This window comes from Aythya fuligula, chromosome 9 (assembly GCF_009819795.1).
Source record: "Aythya fuligula isolate bAytFul2 chromosome 9, bAytFul2.pri, whole genome shotgun sequence".
NCBI lineage: Eukaryota > Metazoa > Chordata > Aves > Anseriformes > Anatidae > Aythya > Aythya fuligula.
The window spans coordinates 17,504,602-17,530,709 of record NC_045567.1 but is presented as its reverse complement, the minus strand read 5'-3'; the positions used below and the strand labels follow the sequence as shown (position 1 = coordinate 17,530,709).

The 26,108-nt window shown below is 45.5% G+C and overlaps 1 protein-coding gene across 2 annotated transcripts; it reads left to right on the top strand.

Moving 5' to 3' along the window:
* Window positions 1–4,332: 4,332 nt before the first annotated feature.
* SENP5 (SUMO specific peptidase 5) lies at window positions 4,333–25,102 on the top strand. 2 transcript variants are annotated; one of them, XM_032192924.1, is made up of 10 exons: window positions 4,333–4,403; window positions 9,826–11,405; window positions 14,829–14,934; window positions 15,088–15,235; window positions 15,871–15,918; window positions 17,828–17,905; window positions 20,533–20,670; window positions 22,374–22,457; window positions 23,849–23,899; window positions 23,993–25,102. In XM_032192924.1, exons 2-10 carry the CDS (start codon window positions 10,448–10,450, stop codon window positions 24,101–24,103), a joined length of 1,722 nt encoding a protein of 573 aa, XP_032048815.1. In that variant the 5' UTR covers window positions 4,333–4,403; window positions 9,826–10,447; the 3' UTR covers window positions 24,104–25,102. The 2 variants fall into 2 exon arrangements, with proteins under 2 accessions (XP_032048815.1, XP_032048814.1); XM_032192923.1 differs by having other exon boundaries at window positions 23,975–25,102.
* Window positions 25,103–26,108: the final 1,006 nt, after the last annotated feature.

The window sequence follows — 26,108 nt, the reverse complement described above, 5'->3', positions numbered from 1 at the left end:
AACACTGCCTGTGGTACCTGCAAGAGCGAGTTTAAATATAGTTTATCCGCGGTCTCAGTGAGCTCTGGTCTGTGCAGTGCAGGCAAACAGCAAGATATAATTACGGAGTATTCAAGTCGGAAGCTAAACACTCTGTTAAGGGCGCCTTTCTTTCACTTGCACAGTCCCTTTTACAGTTATCTCTAGGGCCTGTTGACTTCAATCCACTTGTTTTCAAAACATGCCTGCAGGGCAGGGAAGCAGCCCTGTCCGCGTCCTGTAGAGCGAGATCTGAAAAGCACCAGGTGTGGAAACTTGTTCGCTTTGCAAGCAGCAAGAAAGGTTTGGAGCTTTACTGCTCCCATTTACAGCTCCCACCTGTTTGAGGGCACTCAGAGATCCACAGCTGAGCTGATGGGCTGTGGCTCTTCATTCTTCAGCACAATGCTGGTGGCCCAAGCTATTCTGACTTGCATGTAAGGTGGACTGGGAACAGAAGTATTTTCTGCCCTACAGCCTGGACAACAGAGGCAATAGCCTCCAACTGGCAAGTGCTGGTGGCTGTTGTGGGGTGAAGCACTGTCCTGAAATGCCAGGTACGGGAGGTTCAGGCTAGGAGGTTGTTGTGGAGCAGTGTTAATGCATGTCATCCTTGATTACTAAGCTTCCTTTCTCCTTCAAGAAGATTATCCTTCCCTCTGGAATCCTTGTCAGTGTTGTAACTATGAAAGTACAGATATTCAAAATTAGAGTAAATGTACAAGTGAAAGTGGTTTTCTACTCTAAAATCTAACTGTATTTACATAATTGGGTTACGGTCACAGAAGAGGAACTGAAAAATTCACCCTGCAATGATAGAAATGTCAGAGATTCCCTCACCCACGCATCGGCCAGAAGTTCCCTTGAATTAATTGTGCAGGCACAGAGCACACACTGAGATTGAAGCCAGCTATGAGGAGTCTGCTCTGAAAAAGCAGTGGTGGTTTTTTGTTGTTGATGGTGGTTGGTTGGTTTTTGTTTGTTTGTTTTAAACCCAGTCACTTTGGAGATCTGAGTCAGAGTTTACTGCATACGTTAGGTTGCCAGCCCTTGTGTCGGGGTAACCGGGATGTAGGTGAGATGAGCTGCTGGAAATTTCACAGCCTCTTAAGTAAAGTTTGCACCTATCAAACAGTGATGTGGGATCACAGCCAAGGCCCTCTTGGTGTTTCAAAAATGCCAGTCGGTGTAATACATGGGTAGTGACAGAGAGCTTAAGCTTTATTAAGCCACTAATTTGAAGGAAAAGGAAAGACTGCTTTTTGTTAACTGTGAGACAGAAGCCATTGTTTGAATTGTAGGAGATTTGCCTCTGAGATATGCTGAAGTGATCTTTTTTTATCAGGAGCTGCTGTGCACTCGTCCTTGACAGGAAGGGCAAGCTGAGCAAACAGGGCAGAGGACGAGCATGTGAGGTGGCCGCGGGGGAGCCAGCAGCAGGGGCAGAGCTGCTCCGACTGCTCGAAAATCTCTTCAGCAACTGGGCAGGGGCTGAAAGCACAAAGACAAGATTATGTTGTGAAGATGTTTCCTCACAGAGGAGTCTGGGTTATTTCTGTTTCAGTGTCGCTTCCTTCACACCTCTTGTATTGCTATGATACAGGATTAACATCTAAAAGTCTGGAGAAACTTCAGACTTCCCAGAGCATGGCCCAAGGAGTAGCCAATGCTCTGTTGTCCATAGCTGCATTCAGTTTAGAGTTTGCTTGCTGTGAATGTACCTTTTTTAAAAGCTTTTTTTGCTTTGTTGTAATTTAAGAACAACCCTTCCAATGTCTCTATTGTCAAGTATGTGCTGAGATGTATGGGTATTTCTGCCAGTATGGTCTTTCCATCGCAACTTGAAGCTATGGAATGTGCAAGAGTGGTCCTTAACTTTATTCCTATTCAGAAGTGGAAAAGGAGGCAGTGACAACAAAGAAAATTTTCATTTTCCTTCTAAAACCCCACCAGTTTGAACAATCTTTTGCTGAGTTTCCTGATGTGGCTGTTTGCATTCTTTTGTGAATTCAGACTGACTGTTAGCAGCCTCCAAATAAAACATGGTTATATGAAGATTTACCTTGGCTGTATTCTTGCTTGGCTACACAACACGCATGGCAGCTAACTGGTTCAGCTCATGCTACATGCCTTTTTCCAGCAGCTGCTTCCTATCCAGGCTCACTGCTGCCCAAATTAGCAAGATTGGTGCTTTAGCTCAAGAAGTAGGAGATTTAGTTCTGGTGTTTGTGTCAGTGATCAATGAAGCCAGGAAGCTGCATTTACAAAGTGTTCAAAGGCCCTTTTATTCTGAGAGAATCAAATCCAGGCTTCTGTTAAATGCAGTAAAGTCTCCCATCATTAAAACATTGAAGCTGCAAGTTTGGCCACAAAAATGTTGCAGTAATGCAGTTGGTATTCAGTCCTTTCTGTCAACATTGCCAAGTCTGCCTTTTATTTATTTATTAATTTTCACAAGTCTCATGTCTTTCATGCATTCCTTAAAGCCTCAGTGTTTACAGCGTGCAGTTTACAGTGTTTACTCATCTGAGAATCTCAGCTTCCAGTTTTTAAAGATCTGCTACTAGCCCTCGTGGACAGGGAGGAAGCAGAAACCTGATAAGACTGATCCTCACAAGCAAAACCAGAAGGCTTGTAAAAGAAGAAAACAATTAGAAAGTCAAATCATGATTTTTAAGAGGATCTCATGAACTTGGGCTCTCATTTATGTGCCTCAAGTGCCTGAAGTAGACGGTACTAATGATCGCCTGGGTCAGGCCACGACTCAAGTGCAGAGGTGCTATTAGAGAGCCAGAGAACACAGCAGCACTGCGATGGATTGGGGGAGGAATCCTCTTTCCATTTATTATATTCCTGTTTTACCTTCGCAGCCTGAGTTTTGCATTGTGCACCCAGTTTACTGTGTGTTTCATAAAGGCCAGAGGACTCATCCTGGTGCTCTGAAACTGCTTAGCCCATCTTTGGCTGGATTTACTGTACAGGAAGAGCAAATGGTTGCTTAGGAAAGCACGGTATTTAATGAGAGAGCTGGCCTGGACATTTTTTCAAACAAACAAATAAAAGCCAGCAACTCTCAGTCTGGCACTGACTGTTCTGTTCTGTTTGGTGCGTTACTGCATTGTCTTCCATATCCCTTTTTTTTATTTCTTTGTTATAGAATTTCACAACCCATGGCCTGGATACTGCAATTCCTGGAGGAATGCACAGCATAATGGATACTGCATGATCACAAAATAGTTCACGTTCTACAGACTTTTAGCAAAAATGATGCATCGTGGCTGTTTCCCAATTTTCCCTGCTTCAGTGCTTTTTCTTTTTTTTGGTGAAATTCTTTTAGCTTCTCCTCACAGGGGCTACCCACTGAGAGGAGTGAGAGGAAGTGCAACCTTTCTCCGCCCAGCAACAAAAATGGCTTTGGTGCACTTCCCACTTTCATGACATCTCATAACACAGCACAGCAGCCAAAACAGACAGTATGTTCTTCCCCGTTCTTCAGGAAGGGGAAGCGGGATGCAGAGATGCGAAGTGCCCCACGGCAGGCGCCCAGGGAAGGGGACAAATCCCATTGCCCCCACCACAGCCAGGAGAAGGATCTGTGGTTGCAGGCTGGGTGGTTTTGTCAGGCTGCTAGGGCTGGAGGAGCTACAAGGGGACTCCTGATGTTATGGTGTGGCGGGAGGAACTACAAGAGAGAGAACTCCTCAAATTATGGTGTGGTGGAAGTTACTACAAGGAAACTCCTGATGTTATGGTGAGGTGGGAAGAACTACAAGAGAGATAACTCCTCGAATTATGGTGTGGTGGGAGTAACTACAAGGGAACTCCTGACATTAGAGTGTGGTGGGAGTAACTACAAAGGAACTCAACGGTGTGAAACGGTGTGATGGGTGTAACTACAAGGGAATCAAGTTATGGTGCGATGAGAGTTAACTACAGAAGAGCTCTAAGTTTTGCTGTTTTATTTTATTTTTCACAAACACATTGAGGATGACAACCTCAATGATTATTAAGAAAAAAAGGCGACTAAGGCGTCCTGCTGAGGAGGGGGCACCCTGCAGGCCGCGTCCCCCGCCCTCCAGCAGCGTCGCCCTCAGCTGCGGCAGGGAGTGAGGCGGCCGCGGCCCCACCTGGGCCCGGGCCCTTCCTGAGGGGCCCTGCCCGGTCCCTCCCGGTCCCCCACCGGCCCCGTTCCTGTTCCCGGTCCCGGCCCCATCGGCCGGGCGCAGGCGCGGTGCTCCCGGGCCGCCCGTGCCCCCCGCCCCGTCGCAGGGCTGACGCGGCGGCGCCGGCGCAGGGCGCTCGGGCCCGGCGGGGCGGAGCGGAGCCGGGAGCCGAGGCCTTGGTGGCGGAGGCCGGGATGCGGCGGGAGGCACCGGCGGGCAGAGGTGAGGCGAGGCCGGGCTGCGGGGAGCCCAGAGCGGCTCAGCCCCGCTGGGTTCGCGTCGCTGGGGCCGGCCCCGCGGTGCTGGGGGGAGGGAGGCGGAGGCCCGGCAGAGCCCTCGGGGCGCTGGGGGAGGTGGGCGGCTGCGGGACGGGGTGAGGGGTGAGGCTGTTTCATCCCGTAGCGGCCCCTCGGCAGCCCCTGGGCACAGCCCCTGCCCCAGGGCTTCAGGTTCAGCCCTGCCCTCCCCGCCGCCATCGCCTCAGCAAACCCGCTCCGGTCCACAGGCTTGGAGCTGTGAGGAGGAGCCGGTCGCCCTTGGGAGAAGCCTCACCTTCGCTCTTACCTGCCCGTGCATCGCTAAAAATTCATTTTCTTCACCAAGCCGGGGGGAGACGTCTTTAACACTTGCAAAGATGTGCGTGTGTTTTAAGGAAAGGCTCGGGGAAAAAGTCAGGGAGACCCCAGACACGTGCTGGGACCTTGGCTGAAATTCCAGTTCCCATCCCCTTCACGAGGCTTGGGTGAAAAAGCCTGGTGGATTTATTTCAGCCGCTGCTGTGCTCCTGCTTTGCAGGGGTGTTCAGGAAGGAGAGGACAAGGTTTGAGTGATGTTTCATTAGAATCCACCTGAAAACTGAAGATTAAAAATGTCCTCGTGCCTTGTTTGTGCAAAAGTAACCTTGGACTCTTTAATTTTGCTCTTTCATCATCCTGGGTTTTGACGGTATTGCTCTTAAGTGCTACTTTATCTGACATGCGTATCTCCGCTAATCTAGTTTTGCCTAAAGGAGGATGTTGCCATAAATAAACTAAAAAAAAAATAAAAATCTTACCAGGAATAAATTTAGCAGGTGTGTAGCCAATTGGGTGAGATTGTGGGCTAGTTCCTGAAAGCTGTGGTTCAGGGAAGGGAAGAGACCAAACCAACCGTGAGCACTGAAGCCTTGTGGTGGCTGCCTGTGACAACAGGTCACCAGCTCCATCCACGCCCTGCCCCACTGGGAGCTGGTCAGCTTGGACTTTGGCAATGTCTGCACAGCCCTGCGTTAATACGTTAGGTTTTGTCAAAGTGTGTTACCCCGGAGCTCGTTTCACCTCTGGGACAAAACTGACTGTTTGGATAGCAGTCACCGAAATGTGCTGAGCGGGTCAGAACAGAAAGCAGGGAGGGGATAGTTCCCGGTGCTGTGAACCCGCATTGCTTCTGCGTGTGGTAACTGAGCCATTTCAGGCTTCCTGACCGTACCAGTTCACTTCTGGCCTCGCCGTGGTTTCGAGAGGCGCTCTGCCCAGCTTCCTCTCTCTCTTTCCAGCGCTGGATGCCGGTGGGGGAGGGAGGGCACCTTGCGCAGCTCTCCAGCTCCGGCTGCTCTCCTTGCTGCTTGTCGCCTGTCCTTGAGAGCCTGCCCCACGTCTCCCCGGGGAAAAGCTGGGCTCGCGGAGTGCCTGAAGGAGCCGCAGCCTCCTGTGGCAGCAGGCGGGGCCTGAGTTACTCGTGCCCACGCAAAGCAGCGTGCCCAAGGCTGTTGGCCTTGTTTACCTTACTGATGCTCTTCAAAACAAGCCTACACTTTGAATTGTCTACGCTTTGAATAGCAATACCAGGAGTTAGCGAGCCGGCTGTGACCGAGTTACCTGCTACACGTGCCTCGATCTGGTGCTCACCCCTTGTAGCTGTGCTGCTGGAGCTGTGTGCACGGACAGAAGGTTCCCCTGCTCTGCTGCTTCAGGTGGCAGTGAGAAGCCTTTGATTAGAGGGCCGGTAGCAGCAGTGCCTGGGGCTGCCTTTCCTGTTTGTGTTTGTGCCTTTTAGGTAAAACCTGGACTTTCTAAAACTGCCAAGGATTAATTAGTAGTTAAACTGCAACAGGTTTAAAACTGCTGAAGGATGTGAACGTGTAGGATCCTTCTCAGTATCTGATTTCACTCCAGGCTGCAACCATATAAGTTGCAAATGGAGTGTGCTGTTAATTGCTCTCATGAAAATGTAACATGGAGCTGTGTTACTGAGTGTAGGATCAAGGGCCTTTCATCCCGCTTTGTGCAGGTGTTCAGGGAGCTTTAGGCCAGTTTTATGTCACGTTGACATGAAGTTATGCTCTCTTGTAGCTTACCAAGAGCTTTTGGGATAATTCTCTGTTCTGAAAACTGAAGTACTGAGGGGCTCCCAAGTCTGTTTTTAAAAGAGGTGAGTGCAAGGCACGTGTGTAACCGGAGTCCACCATTGGTACAAGCTGGAGCTGTTCGGGATTGTCTTCATGTAGTGCAAAAGAGATTGTGCCTTTTTACAGTTAATCATTTGCAGATGGTATGCCAGGCACAGCTGAAAGGGTGAGGACTAACGACAGTCAATTTCTCACACTTATTGTCTTTGGAAGATACACAGCTGGGGATTTTCTGGATTTGAGACTCTGCTGGTATGGACTTGGCAGCATCCCTGTGTAGTGAAGGTGTGGCTTTTCCTAGCCAAATGACTCATCTGATGGTGAAAGGGTCCCGAATTCTGAGGTTCTTCACCTGTGCCAGTGTATGAGGTGAAGTGACTTCTTCAGGTCCTTAAACTTCGGGAGGTGCTTGCTTTATTTTGGGTCTTGCATCGTTTGTTTCAGTTTCTTTCCTAGCAGGGCGCTTTGAAGCTGTGCTTTTGCCTTGCTGGTTTACATTGCTAAGTAAAATCAGTAATACTCTCGTAGCACTGACGGAAAGTACGTTTGTCAAGCAGCACCTTTTAATGAAATATTTGCGGATGGATTATCTTTTGTCACTTGAAGTAATACAGCTATTAGCAAAGTGAACTGTTTCAGCTCCTAGGACTGGGATTAACTGCTCCTCGGAGGCCCTTGCTTTAAAGGAATCCAAACTCCACATTGATTATGTTTGAAAAAGGAGACGGGATGGCAGGAAAGGTTTGCTTGCATAAAATGCCATAATCAGACTCTTCTCCCTGTTTTTAGGCAGAAAGTTTTTCACACAGCAAAAAACTTTAAATGTAGAGAAATTGGTGTCTGCATCACAGACTAGCATGAAGTGTTTTTAATCATCTGAGCTGTAATGTCAAGCATTTCTGTAACAATCTCAGTTATAACGCGAAGCAGAGGAACAGGTGGGCACAGGAGCTTCCCTGAGGTCTTTCTTTGTTGCAGTTTAAGGCTCGATTTCGTGACACTAATGCATAAATGAGCCACTTCGATTGCTTTTGCAATTGATTGCACTGAACCTGTGGCACCGCTGTTGCCTCACAATGCAAGTTTGCCTCAGGTTCTTTTTGTTGCCAGGACTTATCTTTGCTAGGATCTAGCCGAGTATTTTTCCCACATGGGTAAAACAATGGCAGCTGTAGGCATTTCAGCCCTGAGTAATCCCCGAGCTGCCCAGAAAGCCAGGGGCTGCTCAGCCTGCCTCTGCACCTGAGGTGGTGTCTGGAGGGGATGCTTCTCGTTGGACTCCACTGTGAGAGACAAAGGAAGGATGCAGAGACCCCAAACCCTTCAAGAGTGTTCTTAAAAGCCAGCAGGTATGTTACTGGGCGAGTGCACGTGTTACTGGGACTGAGAAGCCGTGGCACGGGCACCTTGATGTGCTGGGCTCTTCCTGAAGTGCTCGAGACTCACGGCGCCGGCAGGAGCCCCTCGTATACGCGGTGCTGTTGGGTTCGCAGTGATCTCGGGTTGGTTTGTTTCACCTGGGAAGTGTGGCTGGAATAAGCTGTCCTCGCAAGAACGTGATTTGGCGGGTGCTCACTGGGGCAACTCGAATGTTTTGTAGGTTAACGCGCACAATCGGCAGACGTGTGGAGTTCGTGGCATAAAAGCAGGCGTGAACTGGATCTGATGTGGAGTAATAAGCAAGTGCTCGAAGAGCAAGTGTGAGAAAATGGGCTGGATGGAATGTTATGTCCTGATTTTTTCTGTGATAACCAAGTTGTGTGGTGATTAGCAGGGTTGCAAAAGAGCTAGGCACCATTGCAGCGTTCACGCCGTGAAGCTGTGCGGTCCTGCACATCACATCGCTGTCAGCAGAGGTAGCCTGCTTCTGCCTGAAGTTGCAGGTAGTGACTCCTGACTGCTTTGTGTGGTGGGAATGCCTCACCCGAGTCCTAAATGATGTCCTTTATCCCCGTGGCCTTCCTGTTACCCTCCCACCCCTCCACAAAAATAAACAAACTAAAAAATTGTCACCTCCTGTTTACATATGAGATTAGTAGGGTGAAAAAATGAAGAGGTTCTCAAGCTTGACTTTAAATACCTGTTTTTGCAGGTGCCTGGCATTCCTATTCACCTCTAAGTCCAAGTGTTAACGCTTTATTTCCATGGATAAGCTGCTTTCTTCTCAGCTAGACAGCACATGCATGTCATGCTTGAGGTAGATGTGGCTATGGAAAAAACTTGTAATAACAGTCTGCAAGTCAGCATCAGGGGGTTAGAGGAGGGGAGGGCAAAGTCCATTTCTGGACTTGAGAAAAACACAAACTGTACTAAAATACAGGACATGATGTACTTGGTTGGGCTGCAGCAGCTCGCGTGCACCATCCCGTCGTGTGTCTGGCTGATGCCTTCCCCTTTGGGATACTTCCACCTTCGAGTTAATACTTTTAGCCTATTAACTGGGTGCCGTGCAGGGAGGATGAATATATATTGCCTTGCAGGCTTTATGCTCCCGTGCAGTGGGAGATAGATCCTTACTGCACGCGTCGAGACGCGGGTTTTTATTGGGAAGGGTATTTTAAGGTGATTAACTGGAGTTCTGCTTTGCTAGTGCAGAGATGCAGCCGATGGCTTTGCTGTCTGCTGGAGCGTGTTGTTCCTGTAAACACCAAGGAACCACTTCAAAGAGGGAGCTGTGCCCTTCTTCGTGGAGTCAGAGCAGGAGAATTTCTGGGGTGGCAGCACGGACCCTGCCGGTCCCTTAGGGGAAGGATTTGTGTGAGTGTGTGAAGTGTCCTCAGAGTGCTGCTGGCTTTTATTGCACAAGTCAGCGTCTGTGCAAGGGGATGGAGTCGGGTACCTGCACGCACTTGTTGGCTAACGTGGACTTCAGAATTGTGTTTTGGTAAAGCCTTTTGAGGAAAGTTAGTTAATTGTGCCTGCTCTGCAACGTGGGTACTGAACGAGGTTTAACCTCAGGCCAGAGTCAGAAATTACATTTGGGAGTGTGGGCTGGGTGGGGATTACCTCTTTATTGCTTTACCTCGAGGGAAGGTAAATGAGGAGAGGCTGTTTACACACGAGCCATTGAAATTATTGCCTTTTTTTTTTTTTTTTCCCTTCTTTTGCTGTGAGTGAGAATGTCCTCGGGAACGTGGGACAGTGTTTGGAGGACGGGTGGAATTTTAGATAGGCTTGTTGCCTGAGGAATGTGCCTGGGTGTTTTGCTATTATGTTACAGTCCAGATAACTCTGAATTCATTTCCCTTATTCTTTCAGCTGATTTTCAAGATCATAATGCAGCAGAAAAATGAAAAAACACAGAAGAAATTTGCTTCTGAAAAGAAGTCAGTTGCTGGCCCAGTCTAGAAGGTGGACCACTGGATTTGGGGAGCTTGGGAAATGCTGCTTCCAAAGGCCATTTTTCCTAGCTAAGAAGAAAAGACAGAGTGCTCAGCTAATTGTGAGCTTAAATCACGACAAACTGTACGGAAGCCTGCAGTGCAAAAGGAAGGCTCTTGAGCTCCCAAGCAGGTTGGCTCCTGATGTGCATCTAAATGCAGAAATTTATCAAAAACCTGCTGTAGAGCCATAGAGCTTTCCTTACAAAAATACCGAGGGCAGAAAGATCCTGTCCCTATCAGAGAGCTGAAAGCCCGTCTGGAGAAGCGGTAAGAAAACTCAACAATGAATCCTTTCAGAGTGAAGATCCCTTGAACAAAGAATTAGAAACTGGCGCTACTCTTAATAGCATCTCTGGCAATATCCATTATGTCTCATGTGGTACACAGCATGGTGCTGAATTACCTGTAAAGAAAGGTGGCTCTGTATATAGCGTGGAAGAAAGCAATAATGGTGTGGGCAACACAGTCCTGGTAGTTTTCAACAACTATAAAAGGAAATGCTGTTGCAAAAGGAGTGGAATGGAACTTGTGGCCCCTTGACAACCAGAAAGAGGTCCAAATTTAGCCATAATACTGTAAAAAAGAGATCTTTATTTATGATGCATAAGAAACTTTCTATGGTTAAATTTCGGTATAGAATTAGAAAATCCCCAGAACTTCGAGCAAGAGGCAAAACCTGCAAACTGAGAAAAATCAAGCCGAGGTGGGTGGAGAAAGTTACAAGGGACCATCGAGAGACGTTCCAGCGGGATTTCGAAGGTGGATTGTGTAGTTGGTTTTCCTACTGGAAATCTAAAAGTGACCGTCTTTGGAACCGGTACAGCCTATCAGATATGAACAATAATACACCCAAATCTGCAGGCGAGGAGAAGGAAGTACGTGCACCTGAGACCTGCAGTGCGCAGGATGCGTTGCCGTGCGCCCAGCTGGGTTCTGAGGAGCCGGGATCCACGGGGCAGGATGGTGCTGCTGCTGCTGTGCTGCCCGCACCGCCTGCTGGAGCCTCCCCGGAGGCAGGGACCTTGCCCAGTGTGGAGGCTGCCGAGGTTTTGGCAGAGGATCGTTCCTCTGACACGTTGATCTCTGTGACAGGCAAGGAAATGGCTGTTTCGGGTCAAGATGATGCAGAACCAAGTGAAATTATGGGTGTAGACGGACTGATGCTGCTACAGTCCTCCTTGCAGGATTCTGCTGTCAGTGACAATTTTGCAAATGGACCTTCCTCCATGGAGCTGGCGCAAAATGAGGACAACTCTAGCCAAATGGAAGTGGAGGGCTCCTTAAACCTGGACGTTTTTAGTGCAAAGTTACTCGATCACCCGTACTGTAAAAGTCCTCTTGATGAGCCTTCCCCGGAAAGCACAGGACTGAAATCAGGAACTCAGAAGGGAGGCAAAAGGAACAGTCAGAAAGCTTCTGGGGTGGCCGACGAGCAGTTGGCAACGTGGCTTTGTGGTATACCTTTTACACATCTTTGGGCTCCCGGGAGTTCCTGAAAACTGCTGGATGCCTCGTGGAGTTCACATGTTGCTTTTAATTCCTTTATTGAAATAGATCCTTGTTTTGCATTGTAAAAGGCACTTAGCATAATGCTCAATGAAATGAGGCTTTAGAGGGGAGAACTGCATGAAGGCCAAATTAATGCTTATCTGATAAGCTGTTTGTGAGGGATAGGTGGATAATGCCTCTGCTTTTTATTTGGAGAATGCAATGTAATTGAATTGGAATCTTTGTGGAAAATCGTTGGTAGACACTTTACATGTCTCTTATCATGTGGTTTCAGAAGATGATACAGGGTTGAAACTTCCAATTTTTTTAAATGGTTGTTAATTATTATTCCTAACTTGGTATTTGAAAACCCTTAGTGTTCTAATACTTCCTTCTGGTGTTTTTCACTTACCTTTTGCTCTGTCTGAAACTAACTCATGCAATTTCATTAACCCAGGTTTTAAGAGCCAAGTATTGGTCATTATCAAGTGGTTTTCCCCATGATTGTTTGTGAAGTAGGTTGAATGAATCTTCTTAAAGAATATTTTTCTAAAAAGACAGAACTAGTCTCTCTGGAGCAGAGGCTTAGTAGAAAGGCTTTGGGATTTTTTTAGGCAGTGCTGAGCGTGCAGTATTTGATAGTTTCTAACGTGGATCATGGTAAAAATAGCAATTGGTGTCTTAGCTATGTATACCAGCATACTATGCACATAGTAAGGAGTAGCAAAGTAAGGTGATGTGCCACCTACTACCTTTAGTACAGTGTTCAAGTTCAGCAGGCTTCTGATGCCTGAAGTCCTCCTTTGGAGAAGCAGGCTTTGTAAATTCCCACAAACCTGCAGCTAGTGTCAGCTAGTGTTAAAGGGACTGCTTCAAGTTTGACGTGCTCTCATTTTTCTGCCCTCCTTTTTATCCTTGCCTAGCACTCTGCCTTTCCCTCCCCTGCAAATGTGCAAGTGAATCCCTAAAGCACAATGCGAAGAAGGACACTTTGGACCTCAGAATGTGATTTAGCTTTCCTTACCTGCAAGTTAGTGTGGGATGTGCTTTCTCTGTGACTGACTTCACGTGATCCAGCGAGGACCAGGCATTGTGTAAAAAACTGAGGAAAAATGGTGGTGCCACAGCAAGCAGACCACTTCTGCAACGGAGTTCTGAAGTTTGTCCAGCAGAAAAAGGGATGTTGTCCTTCTGTAACAGTCAAGAACCCAGCTTGTATCAGGGTAGTTCAAGGTTAAAAAGCTTTGGGGTCTGATAGGCCATTGTGTTCCTGTTTGTGGGAGGCCTGAATAGCTTCAGAAAAACAAAAAGAAGGAAACAAAAAAGCCAGAAAATGCACTAAACTTTCTCACTCTTTGGCAATTTTAACAGATTTCTTACCTAGCTTCTCAATGGAAGTAGGTTCCCATTTTCCTCACAGCTGGGGGCTCTTCTCTGAGGGCTGGCACCAGGTCTGTGTTATCTACACGTTCATACTTCTCAGTTCTCCCAGCTGAAAACTTGCAAAATATTGTAGTTTTGGTATAACTGTACATAATTCCTTTGTGTGTTTGGGAGTGTTTTTAAGAATTAACTGCATACCTAAAAGATCCTGCCAGCCATTCTAGGGTAGATGCTCTTGAGTTTTGAATTCCTGTGTAGCAGCTGACCATGGATGTTAATGGGCAGCAGCGTTTAGTGCGTTCTGAGGTACTGTTAGGTATCTAACAGGGCTCTGGTAAATCCTCTTTGTAGTGCTTGTATGGTCTTGTATCAGAGCTGAACTCCATATTTTCCTCCTCGAGTTACTCACAGTTACACCAGCTCAAATGAGGTCAGAATTAGAGGTCTCCTAGAGCTCTGCTACTCTGAGTTGTAACTATGAGAACAATCCTTTTTGTGAGTATGAACAAACAGCTTTTTAATGTTTTATGTATTAAGAGAACTATGTACACTTAAAAGTCCCATGCATCTTTTTATGTAGACTTCTAATCAGTGAGAAATACCCTTCCTGTCACAGTCTACTAAGATGTAAGGGATAAAAGTTGTAGGTAGGTGAGTGGCAGAGTTGCAGGGAAGGGTATCTCCTCGCGAAGGATTCTTTCTTGTTGTCTGCTCTCGGCCTTCAAGCCTCCCTTCCTTCTGTGACACCTCCAGGTGTAGTTCTTGCTCTATCTCCACTGCTTTTCCTGCCTCTCTGTGTTTTGGTCTTGGTCTCTCTCCTTTCTTTTTTGTTCTTCCCTTACTGCTGTTCTCCTGGCACTTCCTTCTGTCAGGTGTTTCTCATCTTGCTTCTTCCCATCCTGATCTTTGAAAGTTTCCAGGAAATATCCTTAGAGTCTTAGTAAGCAGAGAACTAGGCACGTACTGCAGCACCCTGGGATACTCTCTCCCCTCACACCCAGGCCTGAGAAGGGTACTGGAATTTGGGCTAGTGCAATTTCCCTGGGCTCTGTTCTCACATCCAGCTTTCCCTCTGTACATACAACACATGTTCTCTGCTGCATTTGGAAGTTCATTTTCAGAGAGCTGCAGAACTTGGTCTTTTATTCCCTTCTTCACTAGTAAGTGTTGAAATCCCGCTTTCTGTTCTCTTTCATTCTAAAATTAGTTTTGGATGCTTGGGTGGGATTTGTGTCTCCGCTGTTCTAGTATTGTCTGAGGGGGAAAAAAAAGAAATCTATTTCCTAGTTGTTGGGTTTGAGGTTTTTTTTGGGGGGAAAAAAAGTCCAATATTCATCTCTTGGTTAATTTCCAGCTAATATCTTGTAGTTTTGGTGTTAGGGTTGTCCAGTGCTTTCCCAAACAAGGACACTAGGACACTGGGGTGAATGAGTTAGCCTTGCTGAGGTCTGGCTGGTGTCCCTTCTGTTTGTAATGCTGGTGCCAGGGGAGCTGAACCCTGCAAACACTCTGCATGCCAGGGCTGTTAGCATTTGAGGAAAGTAATTCTGCATGCCATAAGGAGAAGGGACTGGCTTTTCAATGAGAACTGTTGCAGAAACTGATAGCTCTTCATGTTGTGGTAAAATTATTTAAGATGCTAATTGAAACAGGCAGTGGGCTGGATTCTCTTCAATGTACTGGTATAATTAGTTTGATGTAGATATGTGTGTATGTGGCATGAATGGGGTCTGATCTTTTCCTCTAAAAGCTGAATGATCAGATTTCTGCCTCTTTATTTTTGTCCTCCTCCCCCCAATCCCGCTGTTATTTATGTTGCCAATTTGAGCTTGTTTCTTTCCCTTTTTTAACATATACTTACCATGTGCGATGCTGTCTGTTGGTTGGGTGTGGAACCATTGCTGCTCATACTAGGAGGGAGTGACTACTTTATCAGAGCTTGCATTTTTTTTTTTCTTTTTTTCTTTTTCACATGTTTGTGCTTTCATTTTTCTGGTGTATTTAAAGGATTCCTAGATGAAGTTATGAAGAAGTATGGCAGTTTAGTTCCACTCTGTGAAAAAGATGTCATGGGAAGATTAAAAGAAGTCTTTAATGAAGATTTCTCCCATAGGTGTGTAGCAGTATCATGTTCTTGACTTTATAAAGGACAAATTGCTTGCATTGCTACCGCGTGCTCCGTGTCTAACACCTTAAGGATTAGAAGTTTGTTTGATATGACCTTGACATTGACTTACTTTTTTCTGCCTCTTCAATCCCGTTTTAGAAAACCTTTTATCACCAGGGAAATCATGAAGTATCGGGAAAAACATCCAAAAACCTCCACTTGCAATTTCCGGGTCTTCTATAATAAGCACATGCTAGATATGGACGATTTAGCTACACTGGAAGGCCAGAACTGGCTGAATGACCAGGTCAGAGATGCTCCGTGTTTATGTGGCTCTTTACCCCTTTTTTAGCCCTTTTATGTCAGGGTGTCAGTTGCTCACCTTCTACATTATAGGTTGGCTCCCCTTACTTGAGAAATTAAAGAACATGGGGAGCAGCTTTTACAAGGGTGAGTGCAGTAACTGTGGTTACAAGCCTGGAAGACAGGAGGTGTCACAACTAAGCTGCTTCCTTTTGCAGAAATGATACCGCACTATTTTGAGAAAATAATGGCTACCCACATGTGTTTTAGGGTCTCCCCCCGGCCCCAAGCTCAATAGGAGAAAAGCAGAACAGCAGAGTGAAGCAGCAGGCTGGCCCCCAGCCAAAAACCCAAGAAGGCTGTAGTTCCCAGGGCATGCACTGGTACACTTAAATTGAATTAAACTGCATTTCAGATTGAAGCAGACTTCAAGCAGCCAGTTACAGAGTCTCTCTCTGGGCAGACCACTATTAGTTCCAGAGCGCTTGTCCTTCAGACTGCAGCAGAACGTTACTGTAATTGCTCGGCTCCTTATTGCTGCTTTAAGTGGGGAAGGCCCTGCTTTTTTTATGGGAACTTGTGAATTTGGGTTTTACGAAGTTGTTCTGTACATGCTCAAATATTTACTAACTCTTGCAGATAATTAACATGTATGGTGAACTCATAATGGATGCAGTCCCTGAAAAGGTGAGGGTTTTTGTTTTTACGTGAATGTGCCTAATGAGAGATTGAGAGGGAAGGGCTGAATATTTCAGGTACAGGATCGAGGTTTAGCTCAGTGATGGTCTGAGTGGTTCCATTACAATTTGTTGCTGTCTGTTCAAATTTTCTTCCTTCCCTGCACTAAAACAGTTTTCAGTGCTGCCACTCGTTTCAGGAATCTGTTGCATTAGCTCTGCAGGTGGTCTCTGTGCTAGCCTGATGTTACTGACCTACCTGTGGAAGGCAGGTGCCCCGTTTGCTCCCATCCCACAGTCCTTGCTCCCCTGAAGGTTTCTGTCTCCATCTTGTCTGCTTCTAAAGCACTTTATCCATGCCCTTGTTCACCAGTACGGTGTTTTAGCTGAAATTTCCACTAAATACAGATCTCCGCTGAGATGACAGACCATGAATGGTGGAATCCGAGCCATGCACATGCACTGCTTGTGCACATCCACCCCGCAGTTGTGGGGGCCACAGCAGCTCAAACTGCTTCTGCCGTCTGCTTGCTGAAGAAGAATGGACACAGAATGGCTCCGTGCAGCACTTGCTGGTTTGTGCATCCTCAGCAGAGTGTTTACTGCTATCCACCAGCAGTGTCTAACTGTTGGTGGCACTTAAAATAAAAAAAAAAAAAAAAAAAAAAAAAAAAAGGAAAAGAAAACAACAACCCCCTCTTCTGTCACTAAATTTGCAGCAGCGGCAATTATAAAAAGCCATCTGTTTACTGGTAGAGCTGAACAATTTTCAGGTGAGACCACAAAGGAAGAGCCAAACAAAGCCATTTTTAGATGAGCTCTGCAGAACCCAACGCTTAAAATCTTCAAGCTCAGAAGAAAGAGCGTTGTTGCTTTGATTGGTGGTGATGGTGATTCTTCATTAGTATTCTCTGTACTTCCTGAGCGTGCGCTAGGGTTGTGGTATTGGAGATTGTATCTGTTTGCTTGTGTCTGCTTTTTCTTCATAGTGCATAATTGAAATCCTCATGGGAGATTTTGTGCTGGTACCTCAGAATGTGGTTTTGAAGTCTGCTGGCATAGCTAATGGCTGTTAGCCTGCATTTTCAGATGCTGAATTTTCTAACTTTTTTAAAGTAATAACTCAAGTCTTCTACCACCTCTACACTAGCAGAATTATCAAAAACAGATGTTGCAGTTTTGCATTTGTATTAATCCATTCCTGTAATTGCAAGAAGCTAAGCATGGGGGATAACAGTGTTAACCTGGAGCTAAATAATTGTTTTTAACATAAGTCTGCATTTTTTTTCCATAAACGTAGGTTTTTAGTTACTCAAAAAACAGATGTGGTTTAACTTAAAAATGCTTTTAAATAGCACAATATAGTTTTTGTCTGAAGTCTGGAGCTGGTCATAGTAGTTGCATACAAATGACCATGTTGTTGGATTAAATCTCATAACTGTTTTGATGAAATTTATTTTGATTTTTTTTTTTTTTTGAGTCTCAGAGCTTCCAGCAACTAGAAGCCAAAGTTACTCCCTTTTTCACCACCCCCATTTTGCCAGCCCAATGATCTCTTCCTTAATCCCTGCAAAGAACAACACAAACTAACTCCTTGTCCTGGTGTTTTTCTCCCGGTCCCATCCCAAACAAAAAAAATTAAACATGATATGCCTGGAGATATCAAAGTGTAAATACAAATGCTGCAATGACTCACATCATATATTATGGGGAAAGAAAGCTTGCTTTCTTTGTCTGCTGAAGAACAGCAATAGTTTAGGCTTGGCAAAGCCTCTGTTTGTCCCTACTGGGGTTCTGTTTCAAAAACCTGCATTAAATAATGCCTCATTGCAAGTTGTTTTATATAAATTCTCCTGGGGGAGGGGGAATGACTGTGCATGAAGATTTCTGTGCTCATTCCTCCTCTCTCTCTTTTTTAGGTTCATTTCTTTAACAGCTTTTTTCATAGACAGCTCGTTACCAAAGGATATAATGGGGTAAAACGATGGACTAAAAAGGTATCGTTTAACTCCACGTTGTCAATGCTGTGGTTTTTGGGGATGGGTTGAATCACTAACTTGAAACTGGGAGCAATGTGTTATCTGGAAAGGATGGGTTTGGAAAGGAGCTGTGCAAAGTGAACTGTGGTCACTAGAATCAGTAGGGTGATACTGTTCAAGTTGGCTTGCTTACGTTGTGAAACTGTACTTTGAATAGCTTCATCTTCGGTGGTAGGTTATCTCTTTGTGTATGTTCATGCAAGCTGCTAATTTAGCTGCAAGAAATATCTCTTACTGCTCCTGACAGTGCCAGGTACACTAATCTACTGGAGAGCAAACTTAATTTTGCTTCTTCCATTTATCTCAAGCTCGGATTGTTTGGTTAAAATAAAATTTTTACTCCTGAGTAACATATGCAGGTATTAGCAGAAAATAGAGACCAATAATTAATAAGCCATACTGTTGTTTTCATAACGAGGACAGAATTTGCCTTGCTTTCTGGAACCCACACCATATCAAGGGTTGTAATATTTTCTGGGGTAGCTAATACAAAGAGCAGCACTCTTTTCTGTGAACATTTGTCCTTTCTAATGTGGGAGATGAGGCAAGACTAATCAAGGACCACGCTTGAATGTATGATCTTTCTGCAGGAGCTCTTAAGTAGCACACATCTGTGAAATGGTAGAGATGAACTCATTATCCAAATATAAAATCTATTCCTATAATTTATTAAAACCTCTTTAAAGGGACACTGAATATTGGTACTTATTACTGCAGGATTAAAAAAAAAAAAAGTTCTCTCTAGCAGTCTAAAACCCAGGAAGTGAAGGTAGATTCCAGAACCAGAGCCTGTGTTCATGTTGCAGCTGAATAGGGACCAGACGAGAGCAGGACAGTTACTTAAAGACGTTCATACTTGAATTTCTGAGGACTCTCTAAAGCAAGGACAAGAGCTAGAGAGTTTCCCTTGGAAGGATTCAAGTAGACTGCCTCATTCTGCAATGTGCAATTAAGGGGAACTTGTTTCTGCTTTTCAGACATGCAAGAGCACTGTTCTGGGCTCTATAAATGTGCTCTTCTGGGACACAGGCAGCCAGAGCCCAGAAGGACGTGCTCCTCTGCCTGTAGCTGCTGTGCTTCCACAGCTCCTGCTGGTGTCTGTCCTGGCTGCTGAGCACACTGATGCTCCTGCTCTGATCTGCTGTCGTGTCAGCTACCTGGCGCTGCGCTGTCTCACTGGCACGACTCCAGGTTGCCACCATCATTTCTGTACACTGGCTCTTCATTAAAGACTCTTCCAGCTCTTGGCTGCCTGTTTCCACTCTCCTGCTACAGGTTTGCACGCCTGCAGCAATCCTTCAGCTAGGGCCACTTGAGGACTCTTGAGCTTAGCCGAGCTCTGCTGTTGCTGTACATCACAGAAGGTGTAGTTCATCTGTCTTCTTCCAGCTTTCCTTTGAGGGCCGGGCTTGCTGCTGGCTCACATCTCCTTCTCCTCTCTGAGGATGATGGATCGTTGTGTACCAAGCGTGCTGTGGTGTGGTCAGGAAGCAGTTGCTGCAGGTGGGAGCAGGGATGCTTGTGACAATCAGCACGCTGTTGGGAGCAAGGCTCTGCTGGTAACTGCTGTGAATGCTCAGACCTTTTTCTGCCTTCTGCGTCCTGCTGCTACTCAAAAAATACACTTTTCTTTCCTACAAATGACCTGCCTTGTACCAGTGTGCAGCAATTATGTACTGTTCAAATTGCACGGTGCTTTAAAAAAAAAAAAAGGCAATCTTTCCACAGGGTGAGTTAATTTAATTCAGTATTCTATTTCTGCTTATTTTCTGTACTATACCACCAAAAACCCAGCAATTAGACAACCATTTAGAGAGGAGCTGGGAGAAGGAAGATCATGAAAGGCCCTGGCTTGACTGGCTTCCAAAAGCATAAGGGCTCATCTGCCTCACAGACACGGGGGGTGTTGTATCTGATCTCCTTGTTCTGTACTTTTAAGACCTTCTCCCTCATTTGCCTGCCTTTGGCCACGGTACATCTGCTACGGCATGAAGTTCGAGGAGGCATGGATCTACTTTGTCTTCTCCCCCTCCCTTCCTCTGCTCACCAGAGCACTCCTCTCCTGCGTTCCTCAGACCAGGCACAGAGCCTGCCTCACGGCAGAGGGAGTCGAGCTCCACCAGCCTGCTGGGTTTGTGGGATGCTTGTCAGCACAGCTGCACAATGTGTCACCTACCCGGGATGCAGATCTCGTGAAGCCAGTGGGATTCATGCTGCAGGAATGCCGTTACCGAGATATGTGACCAACCCCTATTGAGTCTCAGCTGTATTCCCATTGTTACTCAAAAGCAATCCCACTTGAACGCAGTTGTTGAAGCGTAATGTGAGCAGACTTTTGCCACAAACACAGTGGTGACTAGCTCTGGTACTGTACAGTGCTCCTTAGCTACTTTCTGTGCTCTAACTATTTTTGTGTCTGCTCATAAGTTGAGTGCGAGAGAAACATGAGGAATGTACTGGAAGAGAACTGAAGAGCTTCAGTTAGGGGGTGGTGGGTGGGTAGGAGATCTGGGTATGATTCATCGCATGCTTTGCTGTGTTGTGCCTCTGGAATTGTCTCTAATGTGTATTGTTCTTCTTGCCAGGTGGACTTGTTCAAAAAGACTCTCCTGTTAATTCCTATTCACCTGGAAGTCCACTGGTCCCTCATTACTGTGAACATCCCCAGTCGAATCATTTCATTTTATGATTCCCAAGGCATTCATTTTAAGTTTTGTGTAGAGGTAAGAGTGGCAGCTGTTGGCAAAGTTTGAACTGTTTGCTTAAACCAACAACCCCCCTTTTCCTTTTCTCTCTTAAACTTTAAATGCAGTACGTCTGCTGTCCTGCTGTCTGTGAAATGAGAATCAGCTTGCTCTGCTGAGGAGGAATCTGAAGCACAGATTTGGGGGGTCCTAGAGTGAATCCACGCCAGGGAGTTGAAGTCAGATTGCATATTGCCTAAATAGCCTGACTGTGTAGTCCACACACCTCTTACTGCTCTGTCTTGCCACTCCCACCAAAAGCAGGGGCTTGAAGCCGCGGGCCGTGGGTAAGCAGGTAGTCAGGAGAAGAGTAAGAGCAGTTCTTTAAACTGCAAAAGGGCTTGCCTTTAGGAAATGACAAACTGGGGTCCTTTTTTGGAGGAGGTTGCCTAGGTGAGAGAACAGGACTGAAGATGCTATAGTGCTGCCCAGTGGGGTTTATGTGTTACTGTGCTATTAACAGTGTGTTGCCTTTTTCCTCTGTCCGCACGAGTACGGGGTGAGTACCTCTGATTATAAACCTGCAACCTTTTGAAGCTACTACCTGAACGCTGGAGTTAAAATATCAGTCTTTCTTGTGAAGAACAGTCAGGAAGTTTTTGCTGGGACTAGCGAATTGTAATGACCCTCTTACAAAAGCTAATTTTGTCGACTTAATTGCTTGTTTGATGTAGCAGCCCTCTATTTTTAACTGTGTGTAGTTGTTGGCTTACAGCAGAGTAGTAATTATTGTACCCGGGAGAGTTCCCAGCTAGGACTTCTGAATGAAGATACGAGCTTCCTTCTGGCATTTGCTGAAGGTGAAGCTGATGTTTGTTCGGGGAGTGAGAGACCTCCTGCTCTCTAGCTTCTGAACCTGCTGCGTAAACCAGGAGGCCCTCTCAGCAGCCCTGCAGTTTCTCCCGTGGCCTTGCAATGTGGCCTCTCCCATCCCTCTCAGGGCAAGTCATTTGCACTTAATTGACTTAATTGTCTTATGAACATGAAACACTTTTCTTCTTGCCCTTTCTGGGGAGTAGGGGGTCAATACCCAAAATTCCTCTGTGGTCCAACCATTAAGGTGAACCTCAGTGTGCTGGAGTGTGTTTAAATTGTGCTATAAACCACCAGCCTGTTTACAGAGAAGGAGAAGGATTTGCTTAACCCAAGACCAGAGGCTCATTTGTCTTGCCTCCTTCTCTCGTGTCAGATTATTTTTTCCTGTATGTCACTAAAACATTCCCTGGAGCTTTGCTGATTAGCTGCAGAACTCAAAGCTTTTTGTACCGAAATTTGGGCAGGAAAAGGCTATAATCCTGAAAGTATAGGCCTTGGTGTCAGCTGAGTAAGTCGAGAGACAGCACGTGTGGGACTGCATGGTGCAGCTCTGCACGTCTGAGAGCACTCTGATTTTGTATACAAGTGCCACGGCTGCCCCAGTATTAAGTATGCCAGCATGCAGTGGGGCCGAAGGACGTTAAAGTCTCCCTTGATGGACCACAACAAGCCTTGGTGTTAGAAGGTGCTGATCTCTTTGTCTTCAGATCTGAGCTGAGCTCCTAATGCGTAATGATACCTGAAATTTGTCCTCATTGTCAAAAGGATGCCAACAAAGATGTCAATGTCTCCCTCCTGTTTTTTAGCTGGTGAATAATAGTGGGTTGTTGTTGTTGTTTTTTTTTTTTTCCCTTTCCTTTATAAAGAACATTCGAAAGTATTTGCTGACTGAAGCAAAAGAGAAGAATCGCCCCGAGTTTCTTCAGGGTTGGCAGACTGCTGTGACAAAGGTAAATGGCAGCCCCTCGAGTCCTGGAGTCTGACTTTCTGGCAGATTTTAGGAGATTGCTTCTAAACCCATATATTTTTTATAAGTAGTGAATTGTTTCATGCTGACTACAAGGAAGGTGGTAGGAGCTACACGGGTGGTTACACATGGGAATTAAAGCTCTGTCACTCATTCAGCTCCCTCCAGGTCTTTAATACTTTCTGCAAGTGACTTGGTGATCTGAGCCTGATCTCTGGTCAGTTAAATATCTGTGCAGCAAAACCTGTAGCCGGTGCCGATGTTGGCGGAAGGTCAAGGACAGAGTGAGCTGGAGACTCAGCTTCCTAACTCCTCCCAAAAGGACTGTTCTGAACTATACTAAATGGATGGGATTTGGTGAGGGAGGGAACAGGCGAATGCTGCTGCTGCCTATATTTTATATTTGTTATGGATAGAGAGCTTTGGTCTCCAGGGCTGTTTGTAGCACATTACATTTGATCACAAGTAAACAAAGCCTGGCAGCAATAAAAGGGAATAACTTGTGTGTAGTGTAAATGAGGGAGTATGTGATTTGCGTAGCCATCCCATAATGGCTCTGAAGATATAAAACAGGTCATTGCACACTAGACACTCCCAACAACTCCCTCTTTACACAGGATTATTTTTAGATGCTGCTACGATGATAGAACGATTCCCTTCCACACTCACCCGCACCCTGTGCAGCCAGGGTTTGTCCTCCTGCAGTCTGTAAGCCGGAAGATTTGGGAGTTGAGAAAAAACATTATTTTTCCCCTTCATGTTCCAGAGGCGTAGCAGCACTAGCAAGTGGGACTTCTTAGCCCTGTATGTCAGAATTCAGCATGTCTGGCGAAGTGACAAAGGTTGAAAATTATCATTTGAGACTGCCTCGCGGAGTCCTGTTGTCTGACAGCGTGCTGCCCTTTGTGTTCTTTGAGAACCTTTGGTGTGGCAGGGGGAGGAAAGCCACTGTCGGTAGCATGGATGCTGAGAATAATCTTCCTCTAGACCTGTGTGACTTTGCTGCTATAGTTCAATCCTGTGTAAAGCAGATAGTGCTGTACAAACATTTATTTAAACTAATTGAGGAGCTGTTCTGCATAGGTTGCTAAAAGAAAATAAACTTGAAAGAAAGATTTGTAATTTGTTTTCAGGCCTATACGATATGTTTTTCTGAATGTTAGGTGTTGTTCTAACATGGTGTTGAGTGTCACCTTGCAGAAGTTGGGATCAGAATCAGTAATAACAACTCCAGTTCCTGCTGCTGAACAGTTGGTTCTGGGAACAATGTACTTAATTGTTTCGCAGAATCTGCTTTTGGACTTGAAGCAGGACTTAAAGAATTAAAGGATGGGTAAGGATCTAACACGTCTATTCATGTTTGTTTTCCTTTAGTGCATTCCACAACAGAAAAATGACAGTGACTGTGGGGTTTTTGTGCTCCAGGTAAGAGAACTGCTTTTTAAAAAGTAATCAGTAGCCTGTATTGTTCACATTGTAAATGTCCTTTTTTCAATCAAGCCTTTTCCTTTTCCTCAGTACTGCAAGTGCCTCGCCTTAGACCAGCCTTTTCAGTTCTCCCAGGAAGATATGCCCCGAGTGAGAAAAAGGATTTACAAGGAGCTGTGTGAACGCCAGCTAATAGACTAATAAAATGCAGCCAACCTAATTTCTCTGGCATTTCTGACAAGTTGCAGCTGGTGTTTGTGTACTTGAATTTCTGAAAACTTCCGTGAATTTTGAGCGATTCTCAGCTGAGTGGTGTGGCCACTGTTGTTACCTCAATTTTTTGACAAGCTCTTTAACTGGCAGAACATAACAGAGTTGCCGTATAATATTCCTTATGTCAGTTTGGTTCTTTTATGTTCTTTCCTGTATTTAATATTTATTATCTCAGCATGCATATAGGCAAAGCATGCAACTAAACCATAAAACTGTAGATTTGGTGCACCTTTGAGATGTAGCTAGAAATTGACAAATACAGGTGAATTTGTCTGGAAACATAAAGATGCATGATATGTTTTCTGATGCAATAATGCTTTGAATGTATCAAAAAAACTCAATGCCATAAAAAGAACAGCTGGAACCTATTTGAGTATTCTGTTGTCCCTGATGTGGCCGTATAGTACCGAATTACCACTTTTTAGGGTGGCTGAACAACTCATCTACAGATTTAATTTCTGGAGACCTCTTTTTTAAATAGCTGAAGTTGCTAATAAAGTTTGTTCTGTTAACACTTAACCAGCTGTCATTATCAGCCTGTCACTACAGATAAAAAGCAGCCCTTGCACAAAAAGAAAGCTTCAGCCCTTGTCTGTATAATAAAAAGTGCAAAGGTGTTCAGTCAGATTGATAGTATGTTCCTATATGCTGCAGAAGTCTCCATGGTGTGTGTATTAAGGAGAATTATAAACCTGGCCCTGAAGAGGCACAGCTCAGATAAGATACTAAGATAAAATCCTTGGCTGTAACTGTTTAAATCTCAGATGGCTTTGAGTCATTTTTCAGTTCCGCAATATGAAATGAAATGTACCATTTTGCATCTCCCTTCAGCTCTGTCTTCAAATGAATTCCCTTCTAGCTTGTTGTCTTTAACCTCCCATTGGCTTTTTCCTTTATTCAAATATAAATTAATTCATTTCTCTTGCATCTGCTATTTGATTGTCTCAAGCATCCCTAGCTTCGTTTGCGTTCAGTAGCACTCATGCTTGGGAATAATAGCACTTGTGGTGGGTAGGAACACAAAAAAATTGTTCTGCTCCAGAGGGGATGGAGGCTGTAAATCCAACGCTGAACTTTGCCGTATTGTTACACTGAGCAGGGATAAGTGAGAACAGTGGATCTTGAGACTTTTGTTTTTTCGCCTTGATCTCTAAGCTGTGGCTTGAAGAAAGCCCGTTTTGTCTGAAGAGGCTGCTGTATGGGACTGCTACAGCAGCAAATGCCTTTGCTGTGTTTTTGGGCCAGTTGAGGAAGTGAGCCCAGGGGCAAACTGTTCTCAGTGCTCAACGTCATCTGTTGCACAGATTCACTTTGACTCGGTGTCTGTCCATAGCCCTGACTTCTGACAAAAGAAGACCATGTTGACTTCCCTGTCTTGCAGATTAATTTGGGATTGAGCAAAGCCAGGTACAAATCCCTCCTAGGTTGTCAGAGGGAGCAGGGAGAAATGAGGGAGTGCCAAGAGCAGTCAGGCCAGGAGATGGAAGCATGTGCGTGCTGCGTTGTGCTGGAGAAGGAGGTTCTGCAACCCACTTCCCTTGGTTGGCAGCTGGCAAGGGCTGGTTTGGTTTAGCAAGATAAGGAACGTCTTTGGACTCTTGGTTAGATAACTTAATCAGGGAATTTATGAATTAAAATATAAATAAATAAATAAATAAGACCTGGCCTGGCTAAGGATAGATTTGCCTATCGTATTGTGCAGAGGACCCCACAGCACATGGTTTCTGTGTGTTTCTCCGAAGTGTTGCCTTATACAAACAGCAGCACCTTCTTAGGGTGAGTGTCTGGGAGCAGTGGAGGGTGACTTCAATGAAAATTGAAGCTTGGGATGCAGTTTCTCATGTGCTAGGCTGGAGCATTTAGGCTAGTGCTGCCATTCTCACCTTCTCTCCGCACTATTACGTGAATGGCACAAATGCTCATGCTGCAGTGT

Bases quoted from the DNA above. Each gene is read 5' to 3' on its own strand.
- SENP5 (XM_032192923.1), top strand. From the start codon at position 10,448: ATGCTGTTGCAAAAGGAGTGGAATGGAACTTGTGGCCCCTTGACAACC. The intron at 11,406-14,828 runs GTATACCTTTTA...GTGTATTTAAAG, and splicing joins GTTGGCAACGTGGCTTTGTG to GATTCCTAGATGAAGTTATG. The intron at 17,906-20,532 runs GTATCGTTTAAC...TCTTCTTGCCAG, and splicing joins TAAAACGATGGACTAAAAAG to GTGGACTTGTTCAAAAAGAC.